Raw genomic sequence first — 19046 nt, 5'->3', positions numbered from 1 at the left:
TTGTATAGGAAAGGAAGAAACCGATATCATTTGGGTTTTGTCCTCGGGGAGACACTAGTCTTGTTGTGAGATGAGAAGCTGGTAACTGTCAGCAGGGTTAGGAGCAGAGAGTGGCCATGTGCGCCAGGCACCAGAGAGGCCAGGAGATGGACAGAGTCCCTCGGTGGAGACGGTGGGGTTCAGGGTGGCGTCCTGAGGGCTGAGTGCGGGCAAGCTGGGCATAGTGCGTGCACAGCAGCGATGGGGGTACATGGTGTTTCCAGAGGGGACCCAGTAAACAAAGCTCTGCAGGCAAGAAAGACCACTTTCTCTCGGGAGGAAGGACAAAGGGCCTGTTGTTGCGGTGTGTGATGTTTGGGCAGGGTGGGGATGGTGTCCAGAACAGCACGGCTTGTTTTGCATGGTGGTGAGTAGGACTTGATTAAATGCAGTGGCCTCCCCCTCCCGCCCCGCCTGATCAAACTGCTCTTCTCCATTGCTGCTGGAAGCGAGAGAGAGGATGATTTGCATGAGGCCAGTGGCGGCCTGCTTCCTGCCATGGTAAATGCGTGTTACAGGGCAGGAGGTTAAAACGTGACTTTAGAGGTGCCTTGTCTTGTTTTTCTGTTCCACGTGAGCCATGGGTGACCATTTCTAATACGTCATCCTTTCTCCGGAATATTGGTTCTCCCCTGAGGGCGACTTTGTCCTCCAGAAGACGTGTGGCAACATCTGGAGACATTTGAGTTTGTCACAACTGGGGGCAGGAGGATGCCACTGGCTTCTAGTGGGCGGAGGCCAGGGATGCTGCGGAGGCCCCTGCAATACCCAGGGCAGCCCTCATGGCAAAGAATGATCTGGCACCAAATGTCAATAGTGCTGAGGTAAAGGGGTGTGGTTTGGAGTGTCCTATTGTTTATCCATGTTTTATCTATTGGACATTTGGTAAAATAGCCCGTTTTTAGCTCGTACAGATGGTCCTGGTATGCACATGCTTCTGTGGGTCTTTCGGTTAACATACATGCACATCGCTGAGTTGTAGGTCACTCTGTTTGTTTCCCCAGTCATGACATTTTTTTCTTTTTTTAAGACAGGGTCTCACTCTGTCACCCAGGCTGCAGTGCAGTGGTGATTCTGGCTCACTGCAACCTTCGCCTCCTGGGTTCAAGTGATTCTCTTGACTCAGCCTTCGGAGTAGCTGGGATTACAGGCATGTACCAGCATGCCTGGCTAATTTTTGTATTTTTAGTACTGATGATGATGGGGTTTTACCATGTTACCCAGGCTGGTCTCAAACTCCTGAACTCAAATGATCCGCCCACCTTGACCTCCCCAAATGCTGGCATTACAGGCATGAGCCACTGTGGCCAGTCACATCAATTTTGGTATTCACCCCATATTCAGGGGTTGCAGGTGTAGGGAGCGGCGCAAATGGCCATTGACAGATGAGTGGAATATTGCTCCGCCTCAAAATGGAAGGAAATCCTGTTACCTGTTGCCACATGGATGAACCTCGAGTCCATGATGTCAGCCGGAATAAGCCAGTCCTACAAGGCAGATACTGTATGGTTCCACCTATGTGACATATCTGGAATAGTAAAATTCATAGAGGCAGTAATAGAACTCAGGTTGCCAGGGGCAATGGGGGACTGTTCATTGGGTACAGTTTCGGTTTTGCAAGTTCTAGAGATCTGTTAGGTAACGGTGTGATTATAGTTAATGCTACTGAACTCTGTATAATTAAAATAGTTAAGAGGATACTTTTTATATTATGTTTTTGTTGTTGTTGTTAGAGATGGGGTCTCTCTCTGTCGCCCAGGCTGCAGTGCACTGTATGATTATAGCTCACTGTAGCCTCGAATTCCTGGATCAAGTGGTCTTCCTGCCTCAGCCTCCCAAGTAGCTGCAATTACAGGGATGTGCCACCGTGCCTGACTAACTTTAACAACAAAAGTGTAGAAATCTGGTTTCATTGTATTGCCCAGGCTGCTCTCAAAACTCCTAGCCTGAAGTGATCCTCCTGCACTGACCTCCCAAAGCACTGGGATTACAGATGTGAGCCATCATGCCCGGCCTATGTCATGTGTTTTTGAAAATCACAGTTTAAAATAAGAAAGCATTGCAGTGCTCTCGTCCTTGGGGCATCTTGCTTCTTGCAGCCGTTCTGGAGTGTGTGGGTGGCAGGCTGAGGGCAGCTGAACACATGTACAGACCCCTCTGCCGTGAGTGTTTCATCAGGGAGTAGAGGCGCTGTGAGTGTCATGGGGCAAGGCAGAGGTTCGCAGGGAGAGTTGGGGGGTCCTGCACAGTTGGTCACACCCCCAGTGCCTCCAAGACCTGTCCGTCCAGCTTGGGGAGAGAATGTACTCTGGGAGCCCCGGGGGAGGCTGGCCCTCCCAGGTCTGAGCCGAGCAGTGGGCTGAGGCCACTGTTGGGGAGTCACAGGCCCCTCAGTTGGAAAGAAGAAGGGGATGTGAAGCGCTGCAGGGTGCAGGGTGAAGTCAGGCTGGAGCCTGCTGGACACCTCTGCAGCCATGTCTTGCCCCATGTGACTGTGATGTGACCTGATGGGATAGTGGCTGCTGTGTCACCTCTACTTTCAAACCTTGGGCAGCTTCCTCTTTTGATCCAGTCTAACAAAGAACCATACAGGAACAGAGATTGTGGAAAACACAGTTTCCATTTTAGCCAAAATGGCTGGCATTATACTCGAAGTTAGAAAGCTGACCTGTGATGTACTCCCCGCCTCCAAAGGGCCAGCTGCGGAAGCGTGTACCATGCCTTCATTATTCCTTGCTCGATTGTAAATACACGGTATTTAAACCGTGACACATTTTACGAGGTATTGGTATCTTAGCCTGAGAGTTGAGCTATCATTTAAATCATGACTTTTCTTCGGGGAAATGTGGCCTGGTTTCCACATAATCTACTTAGGCTAAAATTTTTGTAAAACAGCCCATTTATAAACTGTAACTTTCTGCATTTATGAAGTTCTCTGTAATGCTTTAGTAGCTAAAGATGGGGAAAAGGAAACTTTAAGTTAGGTTTAAAGTAAACAATAAGAGTATCTAGGGTAACTGAGCTTTTGGGTTATTTCAGACAATCTTACGTAAAAGAGCTTGGAAACTACTCTACCTAAATAGCTCTAAGTACTGTAAGTCAAGAGGGTTCCCTTTACCACTTAAGCTCTGGTTTCCTCACGTTACGATCAAAAGGGATAGTTTGTCACTGCTCCCGAGAGTGGAGCAGCTAGCCTAGGTCCCACTGGCACTTTGGACATGAACAAATTATAACAGCGGCAGGGTCAGTTGTAACCGTGCTTGTGGCATACTTCAGAGTTTGCAGCGTATTTTCATAATTGTTTCACTGTGATTGTCCTGGTTGTCCTAGGGTGTAAGACAACCAGCTCTTACTACCGTTTTTCGGGTGATAAAACCAAGAATAGGAAGCATTACCCAAGATCGCGTACTTAAGTGGTAGAGGCAGGCCTTGAGGACCAGATCACTCCTCATCTTTTGAAACGTTCGGCGCCCCCACCCTCTGATGTGATTATCCCCTCTTGGCCACCAGGGGGCTCCTGTGCATGTCTGTCACTGCACTTACCTCATGGAATTTGTATCAGCCAGGATCCAGTTAGGAGACAGAAACCACGCGGTAGTTGGAACAGGAGTGCTTCATAGGAAGCGGGATTTGGCGCATTGACCAAATCCCACCACGGCCTCGTGCTTACGCCTTTTCTGTTTACAAAATCAGGGTTGAACAATTGCCACAGAGTTCCTGTGCATGCAAAGCTCAAAATATTTACATTATGACTCTTTGTGAAAAAGTTCGCTTACCCCCAATGTAAAGAACTTAACTTGTGACAGGTTATTGTCTATTATGGACCAATTATTAACTAGTATCTACTACAGGTAAGGAGAACTCTAAAGAATACAGGAATAGCAGATATAGGGAGCAGTCACTCCCTCCAGGGCTGGGGCACAGAATACCTGAGGAAGGAAGAATTTGGAGCTGTTCTCCCCACCCCCTGCAAAGCTGAGATTCGGATCTCGATGGAGGATGGGCCACTGGGTAGTGGAGAAAGTCGCTGAGGGCCACTGCTGGCTGGAGAGCAGGGAGCTGCCCCCAGCATGCCAGTGAAGCTCACTAGGAAGCTGGCCGGACTGTCTGTGGGACTCAGTGGAAAGTCACCAAGGAATTGTCTCTAAAAGTCACTGGGAAGCTGCCCGCCAGAGCCACTGTGTATGCCATGTGACTGCCAGGTCCCACTGGAGCAGGCGGGGAGGAAAGCACACTGGAATTACGAAGGCAAGCCCTTTCCACCGCCCGCGTGCCTCTACCGCCCTCTGCTGACAGTGCTCACCAGGTGCCAGCTAGCGCTGGAGAAACGCCCACAGGGTCCTGCTCCAGCATCACCACATGGGCAGTGAAGGTGCATTTGGGGTGCAGAGGCAATGCATCACTGACTGGCAGTGTTGCAACAGGTTGTCTTCAGATCTGCATTGTAAATTCCTCTGACACACAATGGTGTTCCAGAAATCCTCCCTGAACATCGCTCTCCATGAACCATCTCTTAGGTGGATCTTGGCCTGTGCTCGGTGATGGTCAGGACTTGGCCAGGTCCCGAGGCCCCAGGACCTTTGCCACATGTGGAGAGGAGGCACACACCTCTGGGCTCTATGCTGCCCTCCCTCCAGGAAGACTATCACCCCATGCCACAGAACACACACTCCTCCTCCGGTCCCATACGGTTGGTCTACATTCTGAGTCTGCAGCTCCCACCTGCCTGGGGCACATCCTACCCCTACCCGTTTCTCCCAGTCACTCCTGGGACAGTTAGCCTGCCTTCCATTGCTCTGTAGGAATGCTGTCTGCCAACTCAGTCTCCGCCGCCTCCAGATCGTCACCTCATCTCCTGATGGCGACATCTCTGATGGACTCCCTCCACGTTTTTGGGAGCCACACGCCCCCTTTTCACCTTGCCGGTGACCCAGCCGTAGGCTTTCTATCATGCCACCGCCTCACCCTGTGTGTCCGTTAGCATGGATTTGCTACCTGGTGCAGCCACATCCTTGCCCTGGTTCTGTCCTCATGCCTCATCCTCGCTCCTCTCTTTACCATGGGGCCTCGTGCGGCCCAGCCCTCATTTTAGGGAGAGATGCAACAGGTATTAGACCTTTGTGGGCTAAATACCTTCTTGAGCATCTAGTTCCAAACACACGAGGAGGGTTTTTGGTTTATGTTGTTAGCGTTATTTATTATCATTTGGTATGTATTTCTTAAGAGATGGGAGTCTCACTATGTTATCCAGACAGCAGTGCGGTAGCTCCTCACAGGGGCGCTCACAGCACACTGCAGCCTCCAACTCCTGGGCTCAGGTGATCCCGCGTCAGCCTCCCGAGGAGCTTTTTTGGACTGTTTTATCATCTTTCTTGCTTTCTTACTATTTTTGTCAACTATGAAGGAAGGAATTTTTTTCTTTCCTAATAGAGATTTTCTTGGTACTTTGGAAGGTCAATACAGAGCTGTTTCCATTTGTACCCCGTTCTTAATGTCCTTACAGAAAATCTAAAGAGCTGTGTCGTTGGATTCTCTTCCAGGTACTCCAGCAACTTTCCAGCTGAAAACGTGGAGGCAGATTTTCCTTAAGAGGCCAGGAATTGTTATGACTTTTTGAAGTCTCAGCAGCTTTGGGTGGTGGTTTCCATCTTTAGGAGCACGAGTCTGTCTCAGGGCGAAACTTCAGTGTAGATGACATGTTCTCAGGATATTCCACAACTTGCTGCCTTGCTGGATGGGCTACGTTTCCTTCTCCAAGTGCCAGTGCCTTCAGATGTTGACGAGCTGTCACATCAGAAGTCACAGTCACTCACTGTTATCGGCAACACTGCATACGCAAGTTTTCAGCTTTTCATAGCACATTAACAAAGCGATTAGGAAGACCGACTGCCACGACCAGATGGGTTCCAGGGTGCATGTCTTTCTGATAGGGAGAGCCAGGATCAAGGAGTGCTTTTTCTTCCGAGAAGGTTCCACTAAAAGACAGCCCATGGGCTAAAACCACAATACCCACACTTTGGGAGGCCAAAGCAGGAGGTCAAGGCAGGAGGATCGCTTGAGGCCTGGAGATTGAGACCGGTCTGAGCAACATGCTGAGACCTCGTCTCTACAAAAAATAAAAATAAAAATAAAAAATTAGCTGGGTGTGGTGACACACGCCTGTAGTCCCAGCTTCTTGGGAGGCTGAGGCAGGAGGATGCCTTGAGCCTGGGAGTTCAAGGCTCCAGTGAGCTGTGATCGCACCACTGTGCTCCAGCCTGTGTGATACAGTGAGACCCTGTCTCAGAAATAAACAGACCTGTGAGTAGAAGTAATTTAAGCTGCTCAAGACATATTAAATGCATGACAATGACTCCAAATTGCCAGTCAGTACGCTTTGCGTCACAGGATATGAAAACTGCCCACCCAGCCTGGCACCCAAGACAGTCAAAGCCTCTCGTAAAATATGTACCAAGAAACAACCCACAAATGATTTCACCTCTTTAAAAAAAAGCGTTTATGCTTAAAAAATGGAATGAGGTGGGATTCTCTCCTTAAAAATGTTTACAGAACTACTAAAAACCTTGTGTTTACAAAACAGTTGCTGAAAGTATTCCCCTGGCATATACGAGAAGGGAGACGGGGACCTAGTCGTCAGGTTTCTTTCTCCCCTGCTTCCTGGGAGCCTGGACTCTGCTCGCGTTTGTGCTCCGCTTCCTGCAGGTCAGTCTCGGCTTCACGCTGAGCCACTTCAGCTCATTTGCCCTTTGTGTCCCCTTTTCTCTTTTTCCCCTGAGGATTTATCCTTTCCTGCTGCCGTTTTGGGCTTCATTTCCACTTTTGCAGAAGCAGGTTGAGCCGACAGCCTGGCGGACCTCCGGGCCCTGCCTTGGCCACCCCTAGGGCTAAGCTGACCTTGCCCTTGATCATCTTGGCGGTGCCTGGTGCCTGCTGGCCGAGAGCCTTGTGAGTCTGGGTACGCTACAACTCCCTTTCCCGCCCCAGCCTCTGGGACCGCAGCAGCTGCCAGGAATTTTTTTTTTTTTTAAGTCTCAATACATTTGGGTGGGGATTTCCATCTTCTAGGGGCTTCCCTGTTAGTACAGCACAAGTCTGTCTCACAAAGAACCTTCGGGGTGGACAAGGTGTTCTCATCTATTTCCCAATGTGCCTCCTTTCTGGATGAGTCAGGTTTCCTTTCTGAAGACACTCAGCTCAATTAGAATGGGTAAGAGTTAAATTCAGCAGACTGAGAGGTGATTTCAGTGCTTGTCCCATCGGACAAAAGACATTTCCTCGTCGTGCAGTTATTTTATCTCTGGAAGGTGAAGCATTGTTGAGGTGGTCAGAATTGATCAATTGCAGATGTGACTCATGGCCCTTGAAATATGATATTGGATTTTAAAAAAAGCTGCTTTTTCTCCTCTCATTTTGATCTCTGGTCACTGATTTTCTATATCCCTCAAACTGAAATCCCTGCGGCGGGTGACGTGGCCAGGCTTCCTTCCCAGCCTCTGGAGTTGGTGCATTACTCCCGTGATTTTCTCTGCGGGTATTGGCTAGGGCCTTTGTTTCCCCAAGAGTTCTGCAGAGATGTAGGGGTAATTCCCATCAGGGTCGTTGTCCTTGTCATTTTATTCTTATTGCCAAAGAAGTTCACGTGTGTGTGACTATAAGACAAGTCTCCCAGAAGCAGCTGCTGTAGCGATGAGCTCACTCCCCCATTGCCACGACTGCCTTCACCGGGTCCCCACGGCCTGCAGGAGAGCGTCCAGATTCCCATTCCGGGCGGGTTCCTTCTCTTCCCCCTCAGCTACCCTATCTTCAGACACTCCCCTGCACACACATTCATGCCTCAGGCCTCCTGCCTCCCCGCCCTTTTTCACAGGGAAGCCTCTGCGGAAGGCCTTCCCAGCCTTTCTAGTTGCTGTTTCTATTTGGAGGCCTTCTTATCTCCACCCCGAGACAAAGGGGCACATCCCCGTCATGCTGCCACTGCAGGGACCCCGGTTGTTTTCAGCGTGAGCCTGCCTCCCCCGCTGCACTCAGGATGCCCTCGCCCTCATGGGAGTTGATTCAGATTGTCTCTTCAATGAAGTATCAACAACTTTGTTCCAGAAAAAACTTTGATTAACTGTGTTTTTTTCCTGCTGTTCCTAGAGAAAACATTTCCATGAGAACAATGAGGCATTCTGTACGTTAGGAGATGTTGAACTCTAATCGGGCCATAAGAGTGAGTTTCCGTACAGAAGATCAGTTAATAACTCAGGCAACAGTGTTTGGCCTGGTGTGTGGACTTGGTGCTTTGGGTCTGTGAGTGCCCACAGCATGGCACCTGGGCTGGCATCGTCGTGCGTTGGGGGTGATTGACTTCCTGGCTTTCTGTAGAGGGACTTTTGAGGTTAGAGCAAGTGAGGCCAAAGATTTTTCCTGAGTACTGCAGGACAGAACTGCCTCGTTGGTGGCTCTGGCACTCCACAGACACGAGGCAGTTGTCACTAATCAGTGCAGTGCCGAGTGCTTCCTTACCTTGTAGACCTGGGACTATGACAACATGAGCATCATCGTGGTGCCATCACGCATGTGCCACCTTAGGGATGCCGCAGTCCCAGTCCTTATCCTGGGAAAACTTGTGCCAGCTGTAGGTGTGTGTCCACCAACTTTAAGCCTAACTAATTCTACCGAACCTGAGAAGTTCCGTGAGGCAAAGAGAATAGACCGGCGCTTTTGAAAGCTGCTGCTGCTGCTTTTCCGACGACTTTCCCCGTAGCACCATAAACATGTAGAGGTGCTTTCTCTGGACGAGGAAGCCCGGGGTAAAAACGAAAAGTTTATCTCCCAAAGCAAAACACATTCCTGCTGGGAAATGTAGGTGGAGTGTGGTGGGGAAGGCAGATAGATGTTGTGGAATGCAGCCTTCGTATCTGGAGGGGAAGCTTCAGGAATCTGCAGATGAGAAGAAACAACGTCATGTTATCCCTTGTAGAGAAGTTGGAGAGCAAGTGACAGTGTTTCTGAGAGAACCCCACCCAGTCACCACTGAGTCAGACACAGAACTGTGTCACCCTGTAAAAGCTGTCCCACGACCGGGCGCGGTGGCTCAAGCCTGTAATCCCAGCACTTTGGGAGGCAGAGGCGGGTGGATCACGAGGTCAAGACATCGAGACCATCCTGGTCAACATGATGAAACCCCATCTCTACTAAAAATACAAAAAATTAGCTGGGCACGGTGGCGCATGCCTGTAATCCCAGCTACTCAGGAGGCTGAGGCAGGAGAATCGCCTGAACCCAGGAGGCGGAGGTTGCGGTGAGCCGAGATCGCGCCATTGCACTCCAGCCTGAGTAATGAGCGAAACTCCGTCTCAAAAAAAAAAAAAAAAGAAAAGAAAAAGAAAAAAAAGAAAAAAAAAAAAAGCTGTCCCAATACCCTGCAAGCCGTTATTCATCATGGTTTTGCCTAAAGAGTTTCCTCTGATACTCAAATTCAAGCATATCATTGTGGAGAGAAGGACACAATTTCATTTATTTTTATTTTTATTTTTTTGAGACAGGGTCTCGCTCTGTCACCCAGGCTGGGGTGGAGTAGCATGATAATGGCTCACTGCAACCTCAGCCTTCTGGGTTCAAGTGATCCTCCTGCCTTAGCCTCCTGAGTAGCTGAGTGCCACCATATCTGGCTAATTTTTTACTTTTTTTTTTTTTTTTTGTAGAGATAGGATTTCTTTTGCTGTATTACCGAGGCTAGTCTCGAACTTCTGGACTCAAGTGATTCTTCCACCTTGGCCTCACAAAGTGGTGGGATTGCAGGCATGAGCCACTGCTCTCAGCCCTAGACACAATTTTAAAGCTCACCATATATCTCTCTTACACTGGGTCAAAATAGTTTCCTTGATTTTATTTTTTTATTTTAATTTTTAAAATTTTAAAAAATTTTTTGAGACAGAGTCTCACTCCATCGCCCAGGCTGGAGTGCAGTGGCACGATGTCAGCTCACTGCAACCTCCACCTCTCAGGAGCAAGCAATTCTCATGCCTCAGTCTCTCGAGTAGCTGGGATTACAGGCATGTGCCACCATGCCCAGCTAACTTTTTTTTTTGTATTCTTAGTAGAGATAGGGTTTCACCATGTTGGCCACGCTGGTCTTGAACTCCTGACCTCAGGTGATCCACTTGCCTTGGCCTCCCAAAGTGCTGGGATTACAGGTGTGAGCCACAGCACCCGGCCCCTTGTTTTTAGATATTGGGGAACATATTACTTTTTATTGTGGTAAAATATACATAACATGCATTTACCTTCTTAATTATTTTAAAGTGGACCATTCAGTGATGTGTTAAGTACATTTACGTTGTTGTCCAGCCATCCCCACTGTCCATTTTCAGAATTTGCCACCTTCCCCAGCTGAATCTCTCTGCCCATTAAACACTAACTTCCCATTCCCTCCTCTTCCCAGCCCCTGGTAATCACCCTTCCACTCCTGTGTCTATGATTTTGATGACTCAGGTACCTCAATTCAATTGTACAGTGTTTCTCCATTTGTGACTGGTTTATTTCACTTAAGTATAATGTCCTCGAGCTTCATCCATGTTGTTGGCCTGTGTCAGAATTTCTCTCCTTTTTTAAGGCTGAATAATATTCCCATTATATGTGTACATATATATCATATTTTATCCATTCATTTGTTGATGGACATTTGGGTTGTTTTCACCTAGAATTCATAATTGTTTAAAGGCAAAAACAAAATAAGATTCTGTCCTTTGAAATTTGTTGTGTTTTTTTGTCATGGTTTTTTAATGCAAGCAAATTTATTATGAATAAAGTATCAAGGTTTTTAAATTTTTGTGAGTACATGGTAGATGCATTGATATCCTTAGAAATTTATGATGATAGAATTATACTTCGTAAATGTGCATTTTTGCTTATGTTTGTAAACCTGGCACTTTGGGAAGCCAAGGCAAGTGGATGGCTTGAGCCCAGGAGTTCGAGACCAGCTTGGGCAACATAGGGTTCCATCGCTACAAAAAAAATAAAAATTAGCTGGATGCGGTGGTGCGTGCTGTACTACCAGCTATTTGAGAGGCCGAGATGGGAGAATTGCTTGAGACCGGGAGGTGCAGGCTGTGGTGAGCTGTGATCACGCCGTTAAGGTCCAGCTTGGGTGACAGAACGGGACCCTGTCTCCAAAAAAACAGTGCATTTTTGGACACTTCAAAATAGAGGCTAAATTAGCTTTCTAAGCAGGTACTTCATTGGCATGTGACTGATATTGTTATTCTCATAATTCTCTTACTTTGGTTAATATTTTTATGTTTTACTTTACTATCTAAAATGTTGGATTCTTCCCCTTAGTAATTTTCTATGCTTTTTTTCTAACCCATTAAAGGTATAAATTAAATTCTGAGTTTTATACTATGTTTCCTTTGGCAGTAGAATTAAAATTGGGAAAAATCATCTATATTCGTAGAGATTAGTGGTGAAGTCTCTTAAATGAGCTAAACGTCTGTAAACATATATTAATTATTTTCTTTTGCCACTTTACTCTGGAGCAAGTTTCCCAACATTGTAACATGAAATGCAGTTTAAGGGAGAAATATCTACTATCACAATGCCAATCTTTTTACCTCTTTGTGGTAAATTGTATGTTTACATTGTCATGAGGGTCTCTCTCGGAAGAAAGAGGTTATTGTTTATTCTGGATGAGGTCAGTTGTAGACAGTTTCAGCTAAAAATTGTGAGGAACCGATTTGTTATTTCTAAAGCTTTGAGTTGAGTTTTTGATATTTGACTTGCTTTGCATTATATTCGTGACCGTAATTAATAGCATCCGCATGGCAGGTAAGCTGTGTTATCCACTGTGAATACAAGGAAATGAGGAAAAAGAGACCAGAATTCTTAGGGTCTGGATCCGTGGATAACACATGGATAGAAATAACTTCTGTGATCTTTCAACAAGGCGGAATTCCTGGCAGGCAAGAAAAGCCACTAAAGACCCGAAGTCTCCAAAACAGAAGACCAGCTCCAGGATGCCAAGAGTTTCCTTGGAATCCCCGGACCCCAGATGTCTGTAACTTACCTCCTTATCCACACCTCATGTTTACTGTCTTTCCCACCCTGCCTGGATACCCTTATTTGGTTCAGGGGGAAATAGAAATGAGCAAAGTCAGCCACATCAACACTTAGGCTTTCTAGCATTGAAATACAGATGTGCGTCGGTCATTCCAGCCCCAGCACTTAGCAGTGACCTAGAGAAACAGATAGGGCCCTTCATCTCTGATGCATCCTCTTTCCTCTGTGCAGAAACCTGGGGTGAGGGTTGCTCCAGATCCCCAGCCTCTTGGCTGGCCCCTTGGCCTCCCTCTTGGGGAATGTCGAAACCCAGTCTCCACCAGGTAGCACCTGCATTTTGCTATCCCTTGGCTGTGTGTACAGTCTCAGCGGGTGGAAGCTTATTTACAGTCTATAAAGACATCGGGATAAAATCGTCTAGAACTTTTGAAACCAGTTGTTGACTGAAAAAATTGTTGCATATTTTTGTTAGGAGTGGTTTTAAAATTTTGTTTATGGTATTGACTAGCAGTGAATAATTGCTTTATTCACAAGAGTTCAGTTGTCCTCAGATCCAGGTGGAGATTTCAGGAAAATATGCAGCTTCAGAATTGAGGCATTGTAAGTTACTTAGCACCTAGCTTCTCCTGGCCACCCACCCCAAGAAGTAAGCTTGAGTCCAAAACACCTAGCTTTTCATCTGCCACAGGAACGGATGGCATTAGCTTCAGGCTCACCTTTGGAAGTTATTCTCAGGTTAGCCCAGGCATGCAGCTGGGCAGCAGTGAACTCGAAAGCTGTATGCTGATGTGCTTGTAACCAGTAATTTTTTCTCACTGGTTTTCCTTGCAGTTTATAAAGCTTTTTGGTGTAAAACAGGGTTGGCAAACCATTTTTGGAACAAGCCCAGTAGTAAATATTTTTGGCTTTGTGGGCCAAGGGACTCAGTTCTGCCCTGTAGCAATACGTAAGCCATTGGGTGTGGCTATATTCCACTAAAACTTTGGGGAGTGGGAAGGGGAGAGAAAGCAGCTGACTGGATTGGCTCAGTGGCCACAGTTTGCCAGAAAATGGGCAGATTAACTGGAATGAATTGCTATTGAGTTCCATTTTACTGTATAGGAAAATCTAGGTTAATAAAAATTACAGAATGTAGGTCGGGTGGCGTGGCTCATGCCTGCAATCCCAGCACTCTGGGAGGCTGAGGCAGGCGGATCACAAGGTCAGGAGCTCGAGACCAGCCTGGCCAACGTGGTGAAACCCCCATCTCTACTAAAAATACAAAAATTAGCCAGGCGTGGTGGCGTGCACCTGTAATCCCAGCTACTCAAGAGGCTAAGGCAGGAGAATTGGTTGAACCGGGAGGCAGAGGTTGCAGTGAGCCCAGATCGCACCACTGCACTCCAGCCTGGATGACAGAGTGAGACTCTATCTCGAGAAAAAAAAAAGCTATAGAATGGATGGGATTCAAGCTGTTAGTAAGTCAGTCAATGCACCCTGACAGCATACTGTGTTTATTTCTGAGTAGTGAATATCTTAACATACACAGCATGGTATAATAATCTGATTAGGGCTATGACAAAATACAGATACGTGTTAGCAAGGATGTAGAGAAATTGGGACCTTCATACACTGATGGTGGGAGTGTAAAACGGTGCAGCTACTGTAGAAAACAGCCTGGCAGGTCCTCAGGTTGTTAAATGTAGTTATCATGGGCCCAGCAATTCCACTTCTAGGCCTGTATTCTAAAGAAGTGAAAACATAGGTCCACACAAAAACTGTACCCCCATGTTCATAACAGCGTCATTCACAATAGCCAAAAGTAGACACTGGTGAATAAACAGAATGTGGTCTGTCCATACGAGTGAATGTTATTCAGCCATAAAAAGAAATGAAGTACTGCTGCATGCTACAACGTGGATGAACTTTGAAAGCATCGTGCTAAGTGAGAGAAGCCAGACCCAAGAGGCCACACATTGTATGACTCCATTTATGTGAACTGTCTAGGACAGGCAAATTCATGGACACAGAAAGTACATTTGTGGTTGCCAGAGGCTGGAGGGATTGGAAACTGAGTAGTAAGGAGCACAGGTTTCTTTCGGGGTTCAGGGAAATGCCCTAACATTGATGGTGGTGATGGTTGTACAACTCTGAAGATACTAAAAGCCATGCTTTCTATGAGTGAATATATGGTATTTGAATTATATTTCCATAAAGCTATTACAAAAACAGTCTAACTAGTTCCAGGATTAATGCATGAGAAATTAATAAATTAAAATGGTCCAAAATTATTGTCTGGTTTAAGGAAATCTAGAAAATGAATCAGTATCTTCAGGTCCCCTGCTTTCCCATTCCCTGGATAAACAGGAGTCGTGTCCAGGGAAAGGGGTGTAGTGCATCCCTGATCCCCTGAGTGGTAATAAGGTCAGTCCCCTGAGCCCCGTTCCCACTGAGCATGAGGTATGTCCACTGCGTTCCGAGGACCTGCTCTGCCTCTGTAATTGCTGCTCATGGAAGGCTCATGGAACATGCTTCTCTCTTACAGATTGAAGAGGGCAGTAAAGCCGCGGCGGTCGACAAGTTACTGGCTGGAGACGAGATCGTCAGCATCAATGACGTTGGTCTCTCAGGGTTTAGACAGGAAGCGATTTGCCTGGTGAAGGGGTCCCATAAGACCCTGAAGCTGGTCGTTAAAAGGTAAGAATTGAGCTTCCTCCCACATTTACCACGACACACAGGAGTGAGTGCAACATCGAAGTGGGAAGCCAGTTGTCCCACCCACATCACAGCAGAGATCGCGATTGGGACTCAAGTCCTGCATATGTGCACTAGAGTTATATGTCTTGGCCAAGCATGGGCCCAGCATCAGTAGTCCAAATGGTTCCTTATTTTATTATGACTGATTTTATAAATTTTAATGTATTAAGTGGATTTGAATCCGCCTATCTTTCCTTTGGCAATATGTAGATGATTCTCTTGGCAGGCAGAAAACTGCTTATGCTCTCAGTGAAGTGATATGTTGTTGCCTGTCTTGTACACAAGGTGGCAGCCTGCTGCGTTTTCTGTTTACATGCTAGAAAGAGAGTGACTGTCACGAAGAGGCCAGCCGCCAACGGTTTAGAGGGCTGTGCTGAGGGTCTGGAGGGAGCTGGCTGTCTATTCCTGTATGTTACATGTCAGTTGGAGCTTGGATGTTTTTTGTTTTTTGGTTTTTTTTTTGCTGTAGCTTGGATGGTTTTAAGAGGTTAGAAAGTGAACTTGACATGATACAGTAACTAAAACAGTACTCCTGGGATACCACAAGAATGTTGAGTGATACGTCGTTTTCAAAGAAAAATAACTCCCCACCTTGGTTTTATAGTTGGCTTATTCACAGGAAAATGCCTACACATCCTTTTTGGCAAAATTAGCATGTTCTTTTGAAGGCTGGCTGTAAATTTTAATTAAATAATGGACTGACATTTATTTCCATTTTTAGTACAGACGTGAAGATATCTTCCTTTTTTTGGAAAACAATTTTTTTTCAAGGCTGGCCAAGTGAAGTAGGGGGGTGGAGAAGGAACAAAGACATCTGTAACTGGTTGTGACTAATTATTTGTAAACACCACTGCACTCGGACCGTCCAAGACATCTTCCTAAAGGCCTTTTTTGAAGGAGGGGGGGGTGGAGGTGCCAGAACTATCCAGAAAAGGTTCAAAATGAGGAAAAGCCAGACGTGGCGGCTCACACCTGTAATCCCAGCACTTTGGGAGGCCGAGGCCAGAGGATCACCCAAGCCCAGGAGTTTGATGGAGACCAGCCTGGGCAACATAGTGAGACCCCATCTCTTAAAAAAAAAAAAAAAAAAAAAGTTTTTTTTTTTTTTAATTAGCTGGGCATGATGATGAATCCCTGTGGTCCCAATTACTCGAGAGGCTGATATAGGAGGATTCTTTGAGCCTGGGAGGTCAAGGCTACAGTGAGCTGTGATTGTGCCACTGTATTCCAGCCTGGGTGACAGAGTGAGACTCTGTCTCCAAAAAACAAAATGAAGAAGAAGAAAGGAGGAAGAAAAACATTTTTTGCCACATGAATTTAGCAAAGTCGTTTGTAAGTGGTATGTGCTATTCCTGAGTAGTAAGCTTTTAACAACTCCTTGTAGATCAGAAAGTCAAATCTCATAAATGTGGTTTCTGAGCCATTGGGGAGGGTGGGCCACGAGAGGCACCATGACATTCTGCTATGATTCCTTTGTGATCACCCTGTTAACCCTCCTATAGCAGCAGTCTGTTCAGTTAACTTAGTGGAATGCTGGTGGTGGAGAGAGAAGCTTGTTCTGCAGAGGTAAGATGAGGAGTTAGAAACTGGCACTGGGGGTCATCACCCTGCTGCCGAGGGTGACTGCGACTTCCTTTTCTTCTGTCTCCTGTACTATCTCATTCTGGGCTGCCAGAGTCCCCAAAACACTGGGCTGTGCTTGTTGTCCTACTGTGTGTCTCTTCTTCGGTGGAGACACCAGCTTAGTCAGCACAGCTGGCCAACTTTGTACCACCAGGGCATAGCTGTGCATAAAAACCCCTAGCATGGGAGTTCTTGAGTCAGAAGGTGTGGCATTGTGAATGTTCAGAGACATTTGCAAGTTTCTCAGACCCCTATCACATCATCTCTAGCATAGGATATTTGTAGTTTGTTTGTTTGTATTATCTGTGAAAGTGACAGGTTAAATATGGTTTCATTATTTACATTTGCATTTCCAAAGTTATGAGAGTGAAGTCAGGTATTGTTCCACATGTTTAGAAGCATGGTAGATGTGATTCTTTTTTTGAACTAGAAGTACATATTTAGTGATAAAGATAGTCTAAAATCTGTTCAAAGGAGGGGCTGGGCACGGTGGCTCATGCCTGTAATCTCAGCACTTTGGGAGGCCAAGGTGGGTGAATCACCATCACCCGAGGTCGGGAGTTTGAGACCAGGCTGACCAACATGGAAAAACCTCGTCACTACTAAAAATACAAAACTGGGCTCGGTGCAGTGGCTCACGCCTGTAATCCCAGCACTTTGGGAGGCCAGGGTGGGCGGATCACGAGGTCAGGAGTTTGAGACCAGCCTGACCAACATGATGAAACCCCGTCTCTACTAAAAATACAAAAAGTAGCTGGGCGTGGTGGCATGTGCCTGTAATCCCAGCTACTCAGGAGGCTGAGGCAGGAGAATCACTTGAACCCGGGAGGCGGAGGTTGTAGTGAGCTGAGATGGCACCATTGCACTCTAGCTTGGGTAACAAGATCAAAACTCTGTCTCAAAAAAAATGAATAAATTTTAAAAAGTTAAAATCTGTTCAAAGGAAAGCCATGCCCCAGGAGAACTGGTTGGTGGGTGGAGAGAGAGAAGGCCTCAGGGCATCTGCTGGCTGGTTTCACTGAGTAGGTACTTAAAAGACTCGGGAAGAGAATTAAACTTTTGCCCTGAAGGATCTCCGGGAGCCACTGTGGAGAATCACCATTTTGTGTTCTGCAGACCCACTTTCCTTTAAATGAGAGGTGTGGACAAAGTGATAATGTGGTTTAGAATTTTATTTAAGTAACATGTGTAATGAGATATAAAGCAGAGGAGTTTATTTACAGACTTTTATTTCCAAACACTTTCAATAACTGTGTTAGGAAAAAACCCACGAGCTGTTTTTCCTCTGCTCTCACACAGCAGTCAACACAGACTTCTGTGACCAACTGTGTGCATGGAACTTCTAAAAATCCAGCTACCTTTATGTGGTTTTCCTTATTACAAAAGCGCCAATAGGTGCTTTCAAAATTGTTTTCTTAAAGCCAGAACACATATTCTTCTCTAACTAAATATAAATCTCTATTTAAATCTCCCCGCTCTCCTCTTTCCCCATTCCTAGGCAACCACTAATCTGCCTTCTGTCTCTGTGGATTAGGTAGCATTTTCCAGCATTTTATGCTCCAGGATGGAGTGTGTACCCTTACAAGTGGCTAGTTCATGAAAAGAACTCTGCAGGTAGTTCATAGATTGAGACACCAACATATTCATATTCTATATTGCTCTGCTTAAAGCATGATCAAATGGTAAAGTAGCTTGCCCAAGCTTTGTTCGACTTGTTGCAGTCGTCTGCCCCCATCTGCAAAAAAGTGGTGAGGGAAAGAGGTACATACATCTCTGTGTAAAGTGCGGTATCCATGGTTGTTTGTGAGAGACAGGTTCTTGCTCTTTTGCCCAGGCTGGAGTACAGTGATGCAATCATAGCTCACTGCAGCCTCAAACTCTTGGGCTCAAGCAGTCCTCCCAAAGTGCCGGGATTACAGGCCATTGCACCTGGACTCTCCATGGTTTTTTTAAACATCATTTGAATAGTGGTTCATGGATAAGCTCCCCTCCCGGTAGTGATAGCTGCTACACGTCTTATTTTGTAGGCTCGTTTTATCTTTGTATGTGTGGGGACCAGGGGACCAGGCGGCCAGGATAGGATTGCGATGGGCCACTTTCACAAAGCGGTGGCATCTTGTTTCACAGGCATGGGCAATGTGGACCCGTGGTGGTTGAGAAGCTGGTGCTGGGAAAGCGATGCGGGAGGAGACAGGTGGATCACTATCTCCGCAGACAAATGAGCGTCAGCGCTTCCTGTCACCCAGGGCGGGGGGAGTTGGAGACAAAGAACGTGTAACAGTCAGCCCTACCAAGGGCACAGATGTTCTTCCTTGTGAGGCCCAGGTGGCATCCACGGCCCGAGGTGTCAGGGGAGGGGTGCTGCCCAGGAGTCAGATCTGTCGGTTAGGTTGGGAGGAGAGGCCGAGGCTGGCAGTCTTCCTTTTCCCTTTCTTCCAGGCGGCTGGTTGTTCTGTCTCTACTTGGCTGGAAAAGTACTCCTTGCAGGAAAGTTCAGGGTAGATGTGTGGCCTGTTATTATGCGCGCGCGTGTGTGCGTGTGTGTGCGTGCGTGTGTGCGTGTGCATGTGTGTGTGTATCCAGTTTTTTTCCTCTGCACTGTTTTC

General features: G+C 46.7%; 1 protein-coding gene across 1 annotated transcript in view; it reads left to right on the top strand.

The window, feature by feature from the left end:
- SHROOM2 (shroom family member 2) overlaps positions 1 to 19046 on the top strand; it is a 166903-nt gene that overhangs the window by 70125 nt on the left and 77732 nt on the right. The window contains exon 2 of the mRNA XM_021671559.2: positions 14606 to 14757. Within this exon, the coding sequence (XP_021527234.2) occupies positions 14606 to 14757 (152 nt within the window). The remainder of the gene's footprint in view (positions 1 to 14605; positions 14758 to 19046) is intronic.

The sequence above is a fragment of the Aotus nancymaae genome, unplaced genomic scaffold (genome assembly GCF_030222135.1).
Source record: "Aotus nancymaae isolate 86718 unplaced genomic scaffold, 86718_ANA_hifiasm-v0.15.2.pri h1tg000058l, whole genome shotgun sequence".
Classification (NCBI taxonomy): Eukaryota; Metazoa; Chordata; class Mammalia; order Primates; family Aotidae; genus Aotus; species Aotus nancymaae.
Note: the sequence above shows the minus strand (reverse complement) of the source record. Positions and strands in the feature narration are given on the sequence as shown.